Source organism: Cebus imitator, unplaced genomic scaffold, assembly GCF_001604975.1.
Source record: "Cebus imitator isolate Cc_AM_T3 unplaced genomic scaffold, Cebus_imitator-1.0 Scaffold23, whole genome shotgun sequence".
NCBI classification, from domain to species: Eukaryota; Metazoa; Chordata; class Mammalia; order Primates; family Cebidae; genus Cebus; species Cebus imitator.
Window position 1 is genome coordinate 7,093,985 of NW_016107338.1, and position 20,675 is coordinate 7,114,659.

General features: G+C 38.4%; 1 protein-coding gene across 4 annotated transcripts in view; it reads right to left on the bottom strand.

Moving 5' to 3' along the window:
• Window positions 1-20,675, bottom strand: part of MEIS1 (Meis homeobox 1) — a 140,400-nt gene that overhangs the window by 110,536 nt on the left and 9,189 nt on the right. For all 4 annotated transcript variants that reach the window (XM_017522123.2, XM_017522125.2, XM_037736166.1 and 1 more), the window contains one exon: window positions 120-231. In XM_017522123.2, the coding sequence (XP_017377612.1) occupies window positions 120-231 (112 nt within the window). The remainder of the gene's footprint in view (window positions 1-119; window positions 232-20,675) is intronic.

The following is a 20,675-nucleotide window of genomic DNA, read 5'->3' on the forward strand; positions in this document are numbered from 1 at the left end:
TAAAGGAGGCTTATCCTCTAGGAAAACTGTATAGTATACATAGTAACTCACTAGACAGTTCTGATTTTTTAATCCTTAAAAATGAAACAAGTAGCAAAAGAGAATAGCATCTCTCCTACCTTGCTCACTGCTGTTGTCCCCACTGTGTGACGTGTGGCCACCGCTGGAAGGGCCAGGGGTTCCTCCTGAACGGGTAGATGCTGTGTCATCATGATCTCTGTTCCAAGAGGGCTGTGGGGGCACAAATCAGAAACCCAAATAAGAGGCATCTGTGAACCTTTATTGGCAAGGATCCCATGGCATAATGACAAAGCCATGGAGGCCTGGAGCGCATAACCATGCCACTTTTCCCATCTCCCTTCAACCATGGTTCCAGCTCAGGGCTGCATTGGTACATTTGTAATTTGCCAGTTTCTGCTTCCAAGCTAAAATAATATCTACAAATAGTTATTCTGTAAGTAATTGCATGCTTTATTACTAAGGAAAACAAAAACATTCCAGGCGAAGAGGGAAACAAAATGCCACCACTGATTCTGACTATGTTTTTAACATCAACAAACCCTCTGGCACAACAGTCTGCTACTCTGGAAATGCAAAATGAAAACGGTGGTCTGTAACACTGTGGTTTTATCGAGGCCTCTGATTCATCCTAGAAGACAAACATGGCAGAGCTTTTAAGACCTCATAATTAGGCCCGGGTCCATAATAGCTAGTATGTGTCAGCTGTTTGCCGGATGGTACATGGCAAATGGACCAGGCATGGGGACAAAAAAGAAATGAGAATAACAATAGATTCACATGGACTGTGTACACTCAGCCCCATGCAGAGCCTTCTTGTACTATTGAACGGAAAACAGATGTTGCTTCTTATCACTGGGTGCATTCGAAAGTAACATTCAGATAGGAAAAACTGGCTGTAAATTAAATTCTTGAGGAAAACAATCATGGCGACACTTCTCCCAAATCTCCCTTTATCACCAGAAAAGATTTTAATTAGCTTTTGGTGCTAGCTTTCAAAAACAGCCTCATGAGTCACTGGTCATCCTGCACAGTAGGAATGATGCAAAATACAAAGCTGGTCTTTGGCCAGGAAGTGATATTTGTCTTCAAGATTATTAGTGGGAAAGCAGGATGATCTTGTACGTAAAATATGTATACATCATCTCAATCATATAAGGTCACGCTTCATGACCATATAGTAGTAGAGTTTGCTGACCCTTCCAATATGTTTAAGCATGGGTAGTGAAATCAAAGAGCTCTTTGCTTATTTCTAGAAAAGTATTTTCCTATCCTGGAGAAGATAAGAAGGGCTGAGGAGATCAAAATGTCTCAGACACCCAGGGAGAGAAAAGTAAAGATCCCATCTAAGAGGCGGGCTGTATAGGAATCAAAGGGAAAGAGTCACTGTTCCTGAACAGGATGCATCACTGTCGCTTATTCTATAATCTTGGCCAGAAGATGAATGCAGCCTGAAAAATGAAAATAAAGTTATAGAGAGATATGCCATTTGTATGTTTGACTCACGCATTATGCATATTCTCAAAAACAGTGCTAATTGATCTGCTGATTCGGTGATTGAAAGACATGTGAACTGTGAAAGAAATGCTTTTTGCAAACACGCATTCTGCAGCATACCAGAAGAATGCTGTAAGACGTAATCTGGAACACACGCTCAGAATGCAAACAGTTAATGCATAAATTTTCAGTTTGTACAACTGCAGCTCTAAAAGGGGGACTTGTTTATTCAGAGATCTGCAGAAAGAATGGTACAGCACCCAGGGGACAGACAATGCCAGGCACAAAACCCCGGTGCCTCGACATGTAAAAGGATGTTTTTCTATGTGCTACAAATCCCACTTGAAAATATAATTAGAAAGAGAAAATGGCAAACTATTGCATTAACTGTAATTGAACAAAAGACCAGCAAGGCATGTGGGAGGCTGCAGGAACCCGTGGGAGTTTCAGGATGCATGAGATCCTGCGAGTGACATCTCCTGGGCACTCTCATTTTATTTATGTTGTCCCTCACTACTATTGTTGACTGGTGATCTGACTGGTAATTAATAGAAAAGCTAGCGATAACAAGCTAAAATACAGAGCCACAGACCAACCTCATCAGAAGCATGTTTGTTAATCTGATTAAGACTAGGACTCCAAAAGGTGACTTAGAACCAAAGAATTATTCCTTGTTATACAGGAAACTGTCCTCCTTTATGCTACAACAGACCTGATATATTCACTATCTTTTAATGAGCTCCACTGATTTATTCAGCTTTGCTCTGCTCCCTCCCCCACTTTTCTACTGTGCAGGATGTAGATTAATTCAATGCTTAATTGTTTAGTAAATTCAATTTTCCACATTCTATTCTGCATAGCTTTTGCTAAGGTTCTTAAATCTTCAGCAGTGAGCCCTGAGCCCAGTGTTTGTGATCTGTGCCTACCTTTTTTCATCACCATTTTTCTTCATCCACCACTTAATTCACCATGAAAAGATTTTCCTTGCTGGAAATTCTGATTCCACTATGATCTGTGAGGCATTCCGATTCATTGCATTTTCATTGTGTTGGGCCTTAGATGCTGGGCTCCTCTTTTCTCACAGCTATTGCCACATTATACAGGAATTCATGCAAGAAATGTTGGATTCCACCTCAGTTTATCCAAATTTTGTGCAACCTATATGTTTAAATTTGTGTGTTCACCAAAGGTAGGAGCCAATATTTTCCACCTAATATCATCCTTCTCAAAGCCTTGCTCTTCCGGAAGGCCTGTGAATACTGAATGCACTTCTCTGAAGAGAAATCTAACTTTTGTGGTCCTTTCTTGAATTAGCATTTTGTGTATTAGCATTTTAAGAATGATGTAGTTACATGAAACTGAGCATTAGAAGAAATCCACAAAGTTACCAAAACAGAATGAGAATTATGCTTAGTTCAGTTCATTAAGCATGATTAAAGTCTCAGTATCAGAAATAGCTCATGAACTCTTCCAGTATAAATATGTAAGACAGCCCTAATCAGAACAAACTCCGCCCAAATCCATCTACAGAGAAGCTCAGTTACAGTAACATATCTCTGTAACTATATGTGGTTACACCAAACATCATTATTACTTTTAAAATAAAATATGTGCATCTGATTATGTATCTATATCTGTGAAGTTGCGAGTTGCTTGGGGCCACTTGTAATGTAAGACTGACAGCATAAAATCAAGAATGCATGGCATTAGATTAATAAAAAACCTTAGTCATGGTTTTAAATTAAGTCCCAAAGAGGCTTTTTTCTTCAATGTATATAATTTCAGAGAAAGCAATGGTTGTGTTCTTACTTACTGGAAATCCATTAAGACAAGAGGTCTTAACCTGAGGTCCAGAATCTCCTATGAAAGACTTTAGGGGGGTCTTGTTGGAACAATATTTGGGTTTACGTGCATACTTGCATATTTTTTCCAAGGGGTAGGATTCAAACTTTTTACCAGATTCTCAAACAGGTATGCCATTCTCTCAAAATTTGAGAACCACTGCTCTAGAAGATGTTCACAGGGCTAGACACAACGGCAACAAAACAACAAAATATTGCTGGAAAGGCCTGAAAGGTCATTGACTCTGCACTCGAACTTGCCATTGGCAGCCAATGTCCTCCAGACACTATTTCTGTTGTCATGAATGGAGGCAGACAGCTAGAAAGTTCATTCCATCATTAATTTCTTTTTGATTGATACATAATATATAAACTAATTCAATTTTTCCTCATGGTTTTTCCAGTTCTAGAGCCCCAACAGACAGCCATTTGAAATATTTGAAGCAAGCTATGATTCTCGCCGTATCTTCTCTCTTTGACAGCTTGAACACTCCCATTTCCTTCTATCATTTCTTAAGAACACTTTAAAATAAGTTCTTTGGGGGTTCTTTGTGATTCAATGTATGGAATTTTCAATCTCTAAGGCAATCGTACTGGCATCTGGTAGTAAAATAGAAGCAATGACCTCCCCTGACTGCAGGGTCCTCCAGGAGTGAGGGTGGTATCTTAATCTTCTCTGTCTTCTCCTTTCCTACCTCAGCACAATGCATGGCTCACGTTCAGCAGGCACCGAGTGTTTAGGGAATGAATCTGAATCGTTCATTAGTCACTGTGCCACCAACATTCCCACCAACAGACTGCAACTTCAAAAACTATCTTGCCTTCCTGAATAAAGTTACCCACTGGTGACCTTTTTTTCTTCTATTATTCGCTCTTTTTCAATCTATGCCTTAAATTTGGACAGACATCAGGTCCTCTTACCACTGTCCAGGTCTTCTTTGGATAATTCCTCCCTCCACAGTGGCTTGATTTCCTATATGCTACCAAATGTGTGTGTCTGAATCTCTTCTTTGGTCTTTAGACTTTTATGTCCAACTACCTGCAAAACCATCTCCGTGCAAAGACATCTATCTCAAGAAGTCCGAAAGTGGACTTGTTTCAACTCAACAAGTCCAAAGCTAAACTCTCCATGTCTCCACCAAACCTTGTACTCATTCTTTTTTATTCCATGTCCATGTATCACAAAGTATCACATTGTCCATCTGTGGTATAAACCTGAGAGTCATTCATGTGCTCTCTCTCTCTCTCCCTCCCCCCTCCCCATTCAATCAGTCACCAGATCTTGTCTATTTTTGACCCCCAAATCATTCTGAAATAAATCTCCCCATTCCATATTCGTGACTGCTGTTCTTGTTAAGGCCCTCATCACTCCCAAGTTTTAAAAGAGTTCCATTCCATCAGATCATAAGCTCTGTGAGGTCAGACATGGTGTCAGTTTTGCTCACCATTGCATCCTGACTATCAATCACAGTGCCCTGCAGTTGGCTGACACTTAGGAAACATTTGTTGAATGAACAGACTGCTCCTTGCTGCCTACAGAATACAATCTGAGGTCCTTACCCTGGTATACAAAGCCCTTTATAATCTATCCCAGGGACCATTCCTCTCTTGTTTCTTTTGCTCCTGTAACACCCAATTGCACATGATTTCTGACAGATACTCTGCTGCTTATTGCTCCAGGCCCATGCTCATCCTTCTCCTCTGCCTGCAGTGTCTTGCTCTGTCCTGCCTGACCCCAGCCCCTGATTATCTCCTTCCTACTGGGTAAGGCCCAGCTCAGATACCACAACACCTAGAAAACCTTCCCTGTGGCTGGGCACAGTGGCTCACACCTGTAACCCCAGCACGTTGGGAGGCCGAGGCGGGTCGATCACAAGATCAGGAGTTCGAGACCAGCCTGACCAACATGGTGAAACCCTGTCTCTACTAAAGATACAAAATATTAGCTGCGTGTGGTGGCTCATGCCTGTAATTCTAGCTATATGGGAGGCTGAGGCAGGAGAATCGCTTGAACCCAGAAGGCAGAGGTTGCAGTGAGCCAAGATTGTGCCATTGGACTCCAGCCTGGGCGACAGGGCAACACTCCATCTCAAAAAAAAAAAAAAAAAAAAAAAAAATTGTATTTCTAATTTAAAAAAAAGAGAAGCTTCCTTGATACACATCATCCCCTGGATGAGCGAGGCCTTGCTGCTCTGAGAGCTTGGACCACCTCATGCATACTTCTAGCCTTTCACTCTTTGCTTTGTGATGACCTGTTGTGCCTGTCTACAGTTCTACACTATGAATGTTTTGAAATCCTAGACTACATCTTATTCATCCTTATATCTTCCATCCTACGAAAATGTCCATATTAGATACAAAATATTTTTGAATGAATGAATAACTTAAGTAACACATAAGGAATCTTTAATAAATTGTCACCTGATACTGTATTCTCCCATATGAAACATCACAAAATATCTAACAAAGACTTGTACAATTTAAATATACCTCACATACTTGCATTTACACAAACAGACACAACTATAAAAATATATTAATATTCAATTGTAGCATAATAGTCAAAAGAAAGGAAATTTAAAGCTAGATAGAGTCCTATTTGAGACTTGATTGTGCCACTTACAGGGTCTTAATTAAGTTATAACCTCTTGAAACCTTGATGTCCTCATCTGTAAATGGGGATAAAAAGGACTCCCTTGCAGACATAACATCTATAAACTATCAAGCATGCAGCAAGCACTCAATAGGTGGCAGCTTCTATAGTTCTTAATGTAACAACACAAGTTGACCTAAATCAACCCTGGGATATCTACATACAGGTATATTCGGGTTATAGACCTTAAGGAAAGAATGGTTAACCTGAGCTGGCTTTGTGCACAGCTTGGTATGCCTTAGCCTATCTCCCAGCTGGTGTGTGCTCAGGGAATGCAAACTGATCTTATTTTCACCTTGGAATAACACGATTTTTACAGGTGGTTTTTCTCCTCCCCGATTCGTTAAGTTTAATTTGATAGCTAACACTTATAAATCACTTTACAGTATACAAAGCATCTTAACACATCTTCCCAGTCATTCACCACAGTAGTATGATGTCAGAATCATTTTTTTTTTCAAATCAAAAATAAAGAGGTTTTGTTTGTTTGTTTTTTGTTTATCAAAACTTCTACCCTACTGGTCCCATTCAAAAAGGTGAATAATGGAGAGTCTGATGAAGGGGTCAGTTTTACTGTGAAGGGGTCAGTAGCTGCTATGTAGAGAGACTGACGAAATAATCACAGTGCTCAATATTCGAAGTCAGTCTGTACCTATTAAAAGGTGGCTTTCTCTTTGGGGAGGTACATTTACTCTCTCAAATCACCAGGGTGTCTTTAGTAAACGATCTCTAGTGGCCTGAAAGAGCTGGCTTGTCTCCAAAAGTGAACAGTTTAGTCTCTCCAGGTGAGGACAATCTCTAGGTCTGCACGGGGAAGGCACCAGTGTGCATGGCGCTCAGGAATACACACGCACACTCACACTCGCAGGCTTGCCCGTGTCCATACGTATGTGCACACGTGCATACCTGTGCTCTTCCATAAACCACAGCGGATGGGATTGCTGTATGTCACCATCCCACACTGTTGGGGAAGCCGCATCTAATTATCCCTCCTCCCTTTGACTTTTCCCCTCTGTCTAAACAGTGTTTCTCGGGATCCCTAAAGGCACATGACTTCAACAAATATCATTTCTTATACACCCCTCAATCAATGATGCCATCCGAGGAAAGGGACCAGAGAGATCCATATGCAGAGGAATGAGAAGAGAAGGGACCCAGGAGCTGCTGTGAGAAACAATACACATTGACTTGTGTGTACCTGAAGCTGGGGAATGGGGGATGCTGAGAAGGCATTTTATGTCTGAGTATTTAAAGTCTTGTCATACTGAAACTCTTATTGAAATGCTTGGTGGCTTGCATTTGTATCTGCTCAATAACCAAAACATACCATATAATCATTCAACCCACTCAACTACCTTGTATTGAGCACGTGTAATTTGCTAGAGCCCTAGGGACAGCCTGCTCCTCTCAAAACATACTCCCTTGGGGCTACATCAACTAAACTTCAAATTCAGGTAATTCTGGAAAAAAAGCTATGTGGATTTCTTAAAAAAAAAATGAATGTCCCTAGAAATCATTAAACAAAATTCATTTAACCACAACAAGTTTAGGCTGTATGTTTTGTTTTACCTTTTTCTTTTAAACACAGAAAAACTGCTCTTACCTTTTGAGCATTTAGATATTTTGAAATGCCATAAACATTCACAAATTAATATGTCAGTGTGCGCACATGCTGTGGATTCAGGGGCCACGCTGAAATGTTGTGGGGAATGATATGGATGTGAAATAGCATGCTTTAAAGAAACCTTTTCTAAGTCCACACTATGCCCTGCTGAAAGTGGATAAAATGCAGAGAGGCAATTTCTCGTTCTGGGAAAAGACTGGTAGGTGCCTGAGGCACTCCCTGATGGTGGCCTACCCTCATCTTCCGCAGAGGGGCCAACTTTTTGAAAGGTTGCCTTCCTCACACAGGTTATCCACTTTCTCTACCAACTCTCCTTTCGCTCATTTCCTTCTCGCCCCCTCCCTCACTCGCTTACCTTTGCCAAGTCCGTAAGGCCTGCCAGGGTTCTTCTTGAGCCCTTTTTTAATGCTGTGATAAAATGTGCTTATGACTGCACTTAATAGAGGCCTGGAGGGTAATTCTGGTGACTCAGGGCAGATGGTAAACTAGCAGTAAGACAATGGAAATCCAGCATCCCTCCAGAATCTGTGGCTTTCACCAACACACCACACTGCCTCTTCTCACAGTTCCAGCCCTGACATATTTGCCATAGCGGACTTTTAATCTAGAAATGCATCTTGATCATCTAATCATCTCTTACATCTTGCACTCACTATCTTTACACAGAGCATAAGTGTGTATACTTCGGCATCAAATGAGGCAGATTTCTAAGACCTTAACAGCTAAGCAACTCTGGTGAATTGCTTTCGAATATACCTGTGTGTCTATATACATATACATGTATATATATAATCATATATGATAGTAGCGGTGGGTAGTTTGTAAAGGTGGACATAGCATCTGTTAAATCAAGTTCCATATTTCCCAGTTCTCACGTACCAAAAATAAAACCTACAAAAATGATAATTTTTCAAACATTGAATCCTCTATCTATGTGTAATGAGGCATGTAGAGAGGAGGAAAAGAATTTTTGTGCTTTCTTGCCTTTGGTGAAAATTTTCCCAGGAGTAATTTCATCTTTAAATGAAAAGTTTTCTATCAGGTGATTGTTCAAGCTTCAGAAATCACTAAAGCCTGAGTTCAGATGTGAGTGTGCACATGGGTTCACACACACACAGACTGCAACACACACCTATCATATACATAAGGCATAAGGCAAAAGAACATTAAAAAATGAATCAAATGATTTTTAATTACATTGTGATGGAATTTAAAGCAGCTTGACTGTGAGATATATTTTTTAAATCTGCTATCCTTTAAAGATTTTGCCCAGTGTCCTGTAATCATCATTCTTCATTCTCCGCTCAATACTCAGGTGCTGGGCTGCTTTGGCAGGCAGTGTGGGCGGGGACCCTAAGAAGCCAGGACCGAATACCACAAAACACTTTCCCAGTGTTACTTAAAACCCTAGTTTTCAACAGCCTGGTATCTTTTAGGTTTCCACTCTCACATTTTCAGGAATTTATTAATCTGCACAGTTGAATTAATTTACCCAATACAGTAAATTAAAAGTGAGTCAACTATGCTAAGCAAAGTTCTACAGATGTAAAACAACAGTCAGAATATTCCAAAAGCTTTCCTGATTAAATCAAAACAGCACTGATACACTTTGCCCAATTCTTTAACTTCGACAATCAATGTTAACACCATCCCATGGTGACCCCACTGTGGTATAAGAAGATAATATAGATTTCTACATGTGGTACATTCAGACAACTAACAAGGAAAAGGAATAATTACAAGACAAAGGCAATGGACAAGAAATGATGATCAGTTTTACCAAAGTCTCAAAACTGGCAAGTAATAGATATTATTCAAATGCCCTAAATGTTCAAATTCTACATAGCAGTTTATTGTAGAGAAAAATTTTATGAAGAAGATAAAGCTTTAATACACTAAAAATCTTAATGAAAGTATTTATTTATGTTTTAATAATGTTTTCTTTTTCTATGCCATTGTATAACTGGCATGCTATTAATAAAACTATATTTACTGCCTTTCATGACACTATGTGTTTCTATTCCTAAAATCATACCTATAAATTGTAGTTCATAGAGTTAAATGTTTGATTGAAAAAAAAAACACTAATTCACTGACATCACTATATTTCCAAATAAGTATACCTAAATACTTCAAACCATACTTCTCATTTATCTTTTGAGAGTTTTCTGCTGAACTTTGATCATTTTCTCTTACTTCTACTTAGCAGTGGGAGAAGAATCAGTAAATTACATGCCAGTATACCTGATGTTATAAAATCCTCTTTGTAAGATTGTTTGCTTCCTAGTGGTGTATTTTACATCTGTAACTTAGTATCAGTGCTCCTTGTTCTGCAAACAAATTAAGATAAAATAAACTTAAAAGTGTCTTATATAAAACAACTTCAAACCACAAAATTTCCAGGCAAGGTTCCTAGCAAAAAAAAAAAAAAAAAAAAAAAAAAAAAAAAAAAAAAAAAAAAAAAAAAAAAAAAAAAAAAAAAAAAAGAAGAAGAAGAAGAAGAAGAAAAGAAAAGAAAAGAAATCCAATAATTCAGAAAACATTGTATCCTGAGTATAAGTAGATAATATTCTGTAAGCAACCAGACCTCAGCATGAAGCATTTGTACTTAGAAATATGGGGGAAAAGTACTTAGCACAACGTCCTTACATACTGTGACTTGAATTTTACCCTAGAAGTAAGTTTGCAGTGATTCACTATACTATCTCAGCAAAGTATCTGAGTTCAATCTCCTTTTACACTATGCTGAAATCAGAATAAAAATGGTTCCTCATAATAAGAATTAAGGTATTTTTCTTAAATTCTATGATTATAAAATACCCTATAAAACAACACCCCATCAACCAGTACCCAATCCTTCCTCCATAAACCCAATTCCTGTTATTTATTGAAGGTTGGGCAGAATACAAGCGAGAAGATAAAATATCACGTAATGAAATACTTATTGGAAGTTTACTACTTTTAATGTTTTAGATGCCTTTTTACTTAGTTCTTAAAGTAACTCAATAATGTAGGTACTATTACTATCCCCATTTTACAGATGATTAAACTAAGGCCCACCAGGTGCAGTGACTTGCCATCTCACAGCAAAGTCTAGATTCAGATATGAATACTCTGGCTCTAACCTGTATATAGTTCATTAGGACACCACTTTCCTGAAGGAATATGTAACTAAAAATTACAATCGCTACACTTAACTGTTTGTTCTCAAGTGTTTCTGAAGTTTTCTCTTTTCTGCTTCTAAACTCTTGAGCCAGAGAGCTCAACTGGGACATGAGAAGGAAAAACAAAAAAACTCAGCCAAGATATAGCCTTGTTTTATTCTACTACCTCATGGTACTATTCTTCCAATTTAAAAATCATGGAAATTTATATTTACCACTGATTTCCACTAATAAGTAGTAATCAGGTATTTTCTAATTTCCCTATGGTTTCTTTAGAAGCACTTCTGATGTTTTTATTTATTTATTTTTTTATTACATTTTGTGTTTTAAGTATCACTCATTCCTCAAGAATGTCTGCATCTTTAAGTCCTCTGACAATGTTAAATTTGGAGATTGGGAAAATATTATTCCCTTCCTTGATTATTTATCTTGGGTAAAATCATCAGTGAGGACTTTCTCAAAGCATCTTGACATTCAGTTTGAGTTCCTGGTTCCTACAATGGTCAAGTTTTCTGTATTTCAAGATACTTAACTAAGAGACTAGCCAAAGCAACTGTGAATTCCAGAAGTAGGATGCTGAGTTGCACTGTGCACTTTTTAAGGAATTCCAGTTAATCAGAATGCCATTCTTCAGCCACACCCAAGGCGATTATTCTAGAGACTATTCATACTATCTAACAGTTAAAGAGTATTTGGAATATTGAAAGTATATTATGAGCAAAGAAAAGCCCCATAATTGATTTGTCAATGTTTTGTTCTCCTCTTTTTCTATTGGCATGTTCTTTACATGCCCTCAATAAATATTAAACACTCAAACAACTCACTATTAGGATGGCAAGCAAACCTTTAGAATGTCGCAACAGTAGAGTGAAGAACAATGCACCTAATTGAAATGGCAGGGTAATTTGGAAAATAAAATTGAATTGCTGCAAATTCCAAATTCCACAATAAAAATGTTTATACTCACTTAAATGCAGATTGTTACTGGCTTTGAATAATTATTAGAATAAAAAATATTTGAGCACCAACAATATACTTGATGTGCACTGAACAAGCATATTCTACATCTCTCTTACTTTGTGCAAAGAAGTACAGGATATAACAACTCAGATGTTTTCTTGCTTATTTTGTTATTAAGCACAGCTTATAAAATCCCAAAATATAATGAAACAATAGGCCAAGGCTGCAAATACACAAACAGTGCTAAAAACTTTATGAACAACATTCTTCAGAAAATTTTAGAACACATTAAGGGTAGCAAAAGAAGGCTGAAAGAAAGGAAGGAGTTAAATAATTCTGCCACTGAATATCTTTCCTTTTCTTGAACATATTAATTTATCACCAAGATCAATTCAAAATGTAAAATTGCTGTTTCTCTTTGTTAGAAGCTAGAGCCAAGAAAACTATGACAATTAAAATGAAAATGGCAAACTGCATTTGCATCTGGAGCTATGAAATATAAACATGTAATGACTCTATAAGAGATAATATTTATCTGTAGTCTGAGGGTAATCCTTATTATCTACTTAGGGCTATACCACTTCTGGCAGAGATGCCACCCTTATCTCCTGAAGATAAATTCCATGTGCCCTGTAGAGTTATAGCATAATTCCCATAAATAATGTATATGATAGAATGTAAATAAATAACACATTTGTATGTTCAAGAGTAGAGGGCAGGGTTACTCATGATACTATATCTCTTACGAAGGAACAATTTCAAATAAAAGTAATGTCAATGGCAAATTACCACAAATTTTTTACCCTGAAATATTCTCAAGCACGGGTTTTAAAACAACTCCAGATCTGGTGGGAACTTTCAAGTAAATGCTCCAACTAAACCCAAAATGCCTAATTAATTATACTGCTGAAGTTTCTGTTCTGGTTATAGCATAATAGCAAATAGCATCGTACCTATTTGCTGATATTTTAAATTTTCTCTATATATATTGGCTGATTTTATGATCAATGAAATATCTAGGTTTAAAATGTTATATATGAGTTTCTGTATGAAACACAGAGCATTTTTTTCTTCAGGGAAAATAATTTTAATATTATTATAAATATAGGAAGGCTATATATTGAAAAAAATCCAAAGAGCCCACCTGCTCTAGCTAGTTTGCCAAGACTTTGTATTGTAAAAATTGTTCATCCACCTCTCTAAAGTATCTCCATTTTGAAGCTCTGTAGACAAACGCTTTACTTCATGTAAATAGCATTAAGTATATCCTTAGAATTTCAGACATTGTACATCATTTAGTTTGAAATTAAGTTTTCAAATTGCTAAGGAATAACCTCTGAATAACAGAAAACACTACAGATAACAGTTAATTATAGTTTGTCTATCAAATTAATATTTGAGAACACATCCAGATAGTTATGGAAATATTAAGAGGAGTTTTATCGTCAAAGACATTCTTATTCATTCAGCTTCCAACATTTTTAAAAGAAGAAAAATAAGCCTTTTACAAGTTGGGATGGGATAAGGAAACTCTGGGTTTACAATCAAATTGTTCTCTTCATTGTCCTTTTGACAGCTGTGTCAATTTCATTATAAACTTCGTTTTCTAGAGTTTCATAATAATCATAAACACACTTCACTTTAAAGAGTTTCTATGGGATGTAATATGAATGCAAATTCAGAATAAAATGCAAATCATGGAGGTCTGGGACCAAATATGGACTATCGGTTAAGAATACAGTCACTGAAAATAAACATTTAGGCTTTTAGAGGAAGAACACAAAGGGGCTGATATTAATCTTTATACCAAGTGTTCGCAGCTCTAGGGAAGACAAATAAGAAAAACAGTCTTTGGATTTTTCACCTAATTGTAAAGCACAGGTTGGGAATATTTGATGAATTTGGCTTCTGTTCTTTCCTGTTTTGAAGTGAGTAATATTTTTCATTTTCTCACAGAAATAAACCCACATATGTCTAATAACCCAAAAGGTACTCCAATAGGAAAATGAGACCCAGCAAACTAGCTCAGGTTCAAATCTCAGGAATAGGTTTCCAAAGAATTGAAAAGAAGTGATCAGAAAAAGAAAGATCTATAGTTCTATCTTGCTAAATAATAATTAACAACCCAGAAATTCAAATATAATGCATAATAAACATGCTACCATATTGTAAAGTGTAAGGAAAAATCTTGAAATAGAAATTCACAAGCAACGATTAATTCTAAGCTAGGTTATGTTGCCAGGTATTGATATTAGAATGTTGTCATATATTGATATTAGAGTAATTCTAATGTCACTCAAAATGTTATTTACTGCTATCTTCTAAATGAGTTAAAATGATGTACATTTAAGTCCATTGTAAAATGTAAGATTTTGTATTAGGTTAAAAATGTAAAAGCAGCAGCATGACTATTTGCTAACATTTGTTAAACTCATAATGTTGTGGTCATTTTTAAAGTTTCACTTAGTAAACTTATTGATCACAAAAGGCATTTTATTTTTTTCAAATAATATGATTTCATTTAAGGATTTTTTGGTCTTGTTTTTGAAACAGGGTCTTGCTATATTGCCCAAGCTGGCAGCTCTTCAGCTCAAGTGATCCTACTGACTCAGCCTCTGGATTAGCTGAGACTATAGGCGCATGCCAGGATTTTGAATTTTTTAAAGAACTATAACATTGTGCACTCAAGGTTCTTTACTTCATGAGTATAAATTCTGTTAATTGCAAATGGAGTTATGAAGTGCAAGAGGAGAATCCACTGTAGAAATGTATTTTTCAGAATTATAAATAAGGTAAAACTTCTTTTCTCAACTTATTTATCCTCCATTAGAGTATGCCATATAAATTGGTACATATGTCATGGAAAAGCCATAATATGGTTATTTTACATCTTAAAAACGGATATAGAAATAATTTGTGTTGATTTCATTATAAACTTCATTTGTATTGATATACAGCTATACAGCTCCAGATATAATTTGTATTTGATTGTATATAACCGTGATACCAATAAACAACAGGTTTATAATTCAATGTGCATACAAATAAGTACTTTTTCCATCAGAGAGTCAATGCTTGATAGTATGTTTTAGTCAATTTTAGAAACACTGAACCAAGAAGTCAAGAATATAAAATAATTTAAAAATATCTGCACTCTTGTATTTTCCTTTAACAAGAACATATTTTGTAGATTAAGAAATGCTATCTGGCAAAAGAGTGTTCGAAGAGAGTCTAGTAAAATGTTGCAAACTGCTTTAATTCTGTGCACTTGAATGCATTACATTGACTGAAATTCGATTCTAGTGGCAAATATTTAAATAAATATATTCTCACTTATTTCACACAGTATCCTTTATACCATTTATTCAAATGTCCAATTTATAAGTGTGGGGATTCCAGCAATTGCCCAGTGTAGGTATACATCCTGGATAGTCTGTTTAAGACTCCAAAAATCTTCCCTAAATTCCTATAATCCTGAAATCATGGCATGTTAAATTAAAGATACAGTGAAGATGTTCTTTTATCTTTTATACTACATGGACATACTCATTTGCTTGAACTTTTCAAATCTGATTTTAAACACTCATGGTTTATTCATAAATGTTAAGGATAGCAAAATATTAAAAGTTTTACAGGATGCCAAAAATCAAATTTTGTAATTATCATTAACACTTAAATTGTGAGAGTGTATTTTATATGTTTTAGACCCAAACTTTTTATACAGGTATTACATTCTGATATTTCCTGCTTAGTAAGAAGAGCAAGCCCAGCGGGATTTAGAGTAGCGTTGTTTTACTTGGGATTTTGAAAATCTTTAAATCTATAATAACATCTGCACACTGTCAGATAAACTGTGTCACATGCTTTCTATTTTTATTTCTTTATTTGCAAAAGAATACTCTCATAATTTTTATTTAATTCTTAAATATTAAATTTCTTTGCACTCAGGAGAAATGGCAAAAAATTTTGTTTCGATTATGTCATAAATTAAAGTACTACTTTGATTCAAATATGGCAGATATCATAATCCACAAAAGGCCATGTAAATGCTACAGTTGCAAACATTTAAGACTGTGTAACAAAAATGACTGAGAACTGTATCAGTTTACTGTCCTTCAAGTGTTTCCCTGACAGTGGAGTAAAATAATTTTGAATTATAGGCCTTCTTACAGGAAGTCTTATTTCACGTTCATTTTTTTGATCATTTCCCTGTTAGTCCCTATAGGAATTTGGCTGTATGCCGACTTTCCTTTAAAAGTTTTTGTATACATACTTTGGTTGTGTATGATGATTAAATGACCATTTATTAAAACTTTAGCATTTCACATTTGTTTGACACATTTATGTTTCATAAGAAAATATTGTTGTTGCAATAGAAAGCATAACTTTATCAATAAGAAAATTTTTCATTTGAATTCATGTTGACAGTATTTTCATTTATGGCAAGTGTGTTAATATAATTTTTTATGCATTCTTCATAGTTTCTCAAACTCCACCTGTGAGGTAAGCTAGGGAAGGTAAGCTAGTTTTATGATGGTAAGCTGCATGGTAATACTTTAGACTATCTATGTGGCCTTAATAAACATAAGTTTCTACTATGGGACCACAAATAGTCTTTGTTTTTTAAGAATATACAGTTTTACTGGAGATATATATATAACATATAAAACATATTATATTATATATATACACATATATTATATATACACACACACACACACACACACACACACACACACATATATATATATATATATATATATATATATAATATATGTCACCCAGCAATAGCTGTGTTTTACATCTTTTGGGACTATGACAAACATTTAAAAATTCAAACATATGAGTGTTTGAAAACATAATGATTTAAAATTTATTTATTTTCAAAGTTGGATAATTCTAGTATATTTCAGTTACTTTTTTTGAAAGCCAGGCCCATATTTTAATCCTTTTTTTTTCTTTCTTTCTCTTCTCTTCTTCCTCTACTATTTAAGATTCTCCATGTTTTCTAATACAGGTCTCTAAGTTAGGACCAATAGCTATAGTAACACAACTACTCTATATATTTCAGAATGGTGAGCAATGGAGTCATTCTGGTGGGAGAAGAATTGCTATTTGAATGACCTACTGCCATGGAGCTAGTTAAATCACTGAACAATAGTTACTGTTATGAGGCTTTACTTTGTACAAAGTAGCATTAGTATCATTGCTTTCCATTATTCATGGAACTTGCACTGGGGACTTCCACTGTGAGAGAGATTGAAAGAGAAAGAGACAGAGAGAGAGAAACTATGAAAAGGATATTTTTGTATTATTAGCATTTAGACTTAGAGACATTTACCAATGTAATTGATCTCAACTTATCTGCATACATGCTATACTTTTTTCCCCCTTGTTTTTTCTAAAGTGTTTTAAAAGTGCCCCTATTAAGAATCAATACATCTTTTCTGTGCGACTCACACATAAATACACGCTAAAAGGCAATCAGAAAGTAACAATAAAAATATACCCGGTAAACAACTAACTTTTAATTCAAAGGGTGCTACGTAATAAAGGGCCTAGAATGAACATCCCAATTAGCCAGTGTAGTGACAAGCAGTCAACACCTTATTATTTAATCATTAAAGAGAATCTTGCCATAATTTCTCTTTGACATATATTTTAAAAGGAATTAAGTCTACATCACATGACCCACAACGCAATCAAATGTAAAGTTAGGTGATGCTAAGACTTTATCACTTCCAAGTCCTGTGGACTGAGAGGTTTCGAGATTAAGGCACTAAGTGGGAACCTACGAAACATTTACAATTTAAATAAGATGTATCCAAATGGAAGCATTTTAAAACAAACTACCTGACAAAGGGGGCATTTTTTCTGGCTCCCACTGTTTGTGTCCAGTTTTCTTATTGGATGACAATGAATTGCGGACATTTCTAGTATTAGTAAACATTCGCTGGCCCCATTTATTTGCTTCTAAAGCAGCAGATCCAATCAATGCAGGACATGAGGTTGTTTCTTGCCCTCCCAGCCCTTTCCCTGACTGTGACACCTCCCCTAAAGGGAAAGCTTAAATCTCCCTTGCAAGAATCTCCCCCGCTTTTTCGGAGGGGGAGTTTTCTGTCAAGTTCTACTTCAGTTTTAAGAATTTTAACCCAAACTCTGCTTCAGAAACAACGCTATGAACTTTTGAAATAAAACAATCGCCATCAGAGTTCCCAGGCCCACTTGGGAACCAAAGCGCACTGGGCCCGGCCTGCCCCAGATCCCAGAGGCCTGGAGGCCCCACGCTCTCCAGTCTGAGCCGCACAGCCCGGGCGACCGTCCCCCGGGAGCCCGCCAGCACTTGGCATTTAACCTGCCTGGAGAGCGTGGCTCTCTGGTTCCACCTCTGAAAGCCATATTACTTCTCCCCAGACATCGGAGGCAAATCTGGATTAACATGCAACAGGGCGCCCTGTGCAACCCGACAGCCTTCGCCCAGGAGCTGCTAAATGCAGATTCAGAGGAGGACCCCCCAGAGAGCTGCTGTTGAATAAAAACTGTAATCCAAAGGGACCATTTCTTTGCCTCCCGCTGCTTGTGGGAAGAGCCAGGGCCACCGCTGAGGCCAGAGCACAGACCTAGCTAATCTCGGCTGGCTACCGGCAGGCGTGGCCACCCCAGGAGGCGGCCCTAGGGGCTTAGAGACTCTGCTCCGCTCTCCCCTCTCTCTCAACGCGTTCTTGGAGTGGAAAATGCTTAGATTCAAGGAGTGGCGAGCAACAGAAGCTGCCTAGGAAGGAAGCCGGCTGCTTCTTCCTGGAGCGCGGCCTAAAGTCTAGCAACTGAGTGGCCAGGCCTCTCCCCGCCTAACCTCTTTTGGCGCCCCCAAATCCACCAAGGACCCCTAGAACACGCGCCCTGCCTCCAGTCGAACATGCATCGTTCTTCTAAGCCAAGCAGGCTCAATCCTCCCCTCAACGCCTAGGACCGTGCCCCCCCTTCCCTCTGCTCCGGGTCGCAGCTGGGAACTCGCCCCACGCCGAGGCCGGGAATCCACTGGCGCCCCTCGCTTCCCCCAGCCTCCGGGAATCCGAGATGTCCAAGCCGAGGCAAGAGCTCGGCGGTCAGGAGAGGGCGCCCAGTAGGCTTGAGCCCGCCACGGTGGCTCTCTCCGGCTGGGACCTCCAGGCGGCCCCCAAGACTGGGGGTGGGGGAAGGAACCTAAGTGTGATGAAGAACAGGATTACAGCTTCTACTGGTGTCTTAATATGATTTAAAAATTAAATAAATGAGTAAATAAATAGAGAAGAAAAGGAGAGAGAAAGGAAGAAGAAGGAAGAAAAAAGAAAAGGAAGGAAGGAAGGAAAAGGAAAAGAAAGAAAGAGAGAGAGAAAGAAAGAAAGAGAGAGAGAGAGAGAAAGAAGGAAAGAAAGAAAGAAGGAAAGAAAGAAAGAGAAAGAGGAAAGGAAAGAACTAAACTAATACTACAAGGCCAAGTGGATTTCCACCGACTTTGCCCTCCGGGATACCGCCTAGCATCAAATTTGTCGATCCCAGGTCCCCGCGCGGGTGGCAGTCTCTGCACCCTCCAAGGAAAAAAAGTAAAATAAAATAAACCGTGCAGCCAGCGGGCCCTAGAGACAGAGGGGTTAATGAGCTAACGAGGCCCAGCGCTCTCACAGCACGAGAAGCGTCCAGTCCCGGAGCGCACCCTCTGCGGAAGTTCAAACTGGCTGGGCCGCATTCGCAGAGGTGGAGAGGCCATCCTTCCCGGCCGGCCCCCAGGACACCGCACTAGGGGTTCAGCGGCCCGGAGGGGCAGGCCAGCAGGCTACAGTGTGAAGAACTGGCGCCTACCAGGCTCCCTGGTGCTTCATTCATCGCGCCTCACCTCCCCAGGGCAGGGGAGCTCACCGGAGTGCGAGGCACTGTACCGCAGGCGCCCAGCGATTTGCGCTCCCCTCTTCAATCCCGACTTTGGGTTTGCTGTCCTCCGACCAGCTGAGACCTAGGTGAGCCCCAGGGGTTCACATGAGGGAGCCCACGAGCAAAGGCCAACAGCGCCACAAGCTCAACCAAAGCTTCGAAGCCCACTCTTAACCCGCGGGACCAGAAGTAGGATTCTCATTTTAGAGGTAGAAGAGAATAAAATGCGAAGTTTTACCCAATACAATTGCATGTCAATCTTTGCATATCTTAAGGGAATTGGATAACAAAAGTTTAGGGAACGAGAAGGAGGTAACTCTATGACATTACATTACTTTTTGTATCCCCTCTCCTTCATCCAAAAAATTCCCATAACTTTGGTCTTTTATCTTTGACTTCAATAAAATAATGATTCCTTGAGAAAATGGGGTATAAATCTTCATTTTGGAGGCAATTAAAGTGTTGATTTCATTCATGCCCCTAAGCGATTCTTGTAATTTGCTCAAATAGCTTTATGTACCCAGCACTCCGGAGCTTTTAGAATCCCATTTTCTAGTTAGGCTTGTTGGATTGCAATTTTTATTCCACAGCAGCTACTCGAGGGTTCCTCAGCAGAATCTGCACTCAACAGCTCCTAGGCGAGGGCTGGCGGGCTGAACCAGACATGAGGCCAGGCAGCCCGCGGGAGCCAGGACTGAGAGCCGCCTGCAGTTTTCCCACCTCTGCCGGGCCGCACCGGGATTGCGCACGCTGCGTGTTCTGTGCACTCGTCTACACTGCCGAAATTTCCAACTCTCCAGATCACAGTATAGACCCGGCGCAGTGGCACTTTTAAATCTCTGTTCTGCCTGTTCCTTGCTCCCCATGGGCAAAAGAGGAATTCAGCCTGTGTCGCTGGGGTTGCCCAGAGAAAGTCAAACTGAGAATATATTTTAAGAGGATGATGTTGAGAAGAAAACCATAAGATGACACCAAGAACCAGGTGTCAGGCACTCCGGCAAGGACTGTAC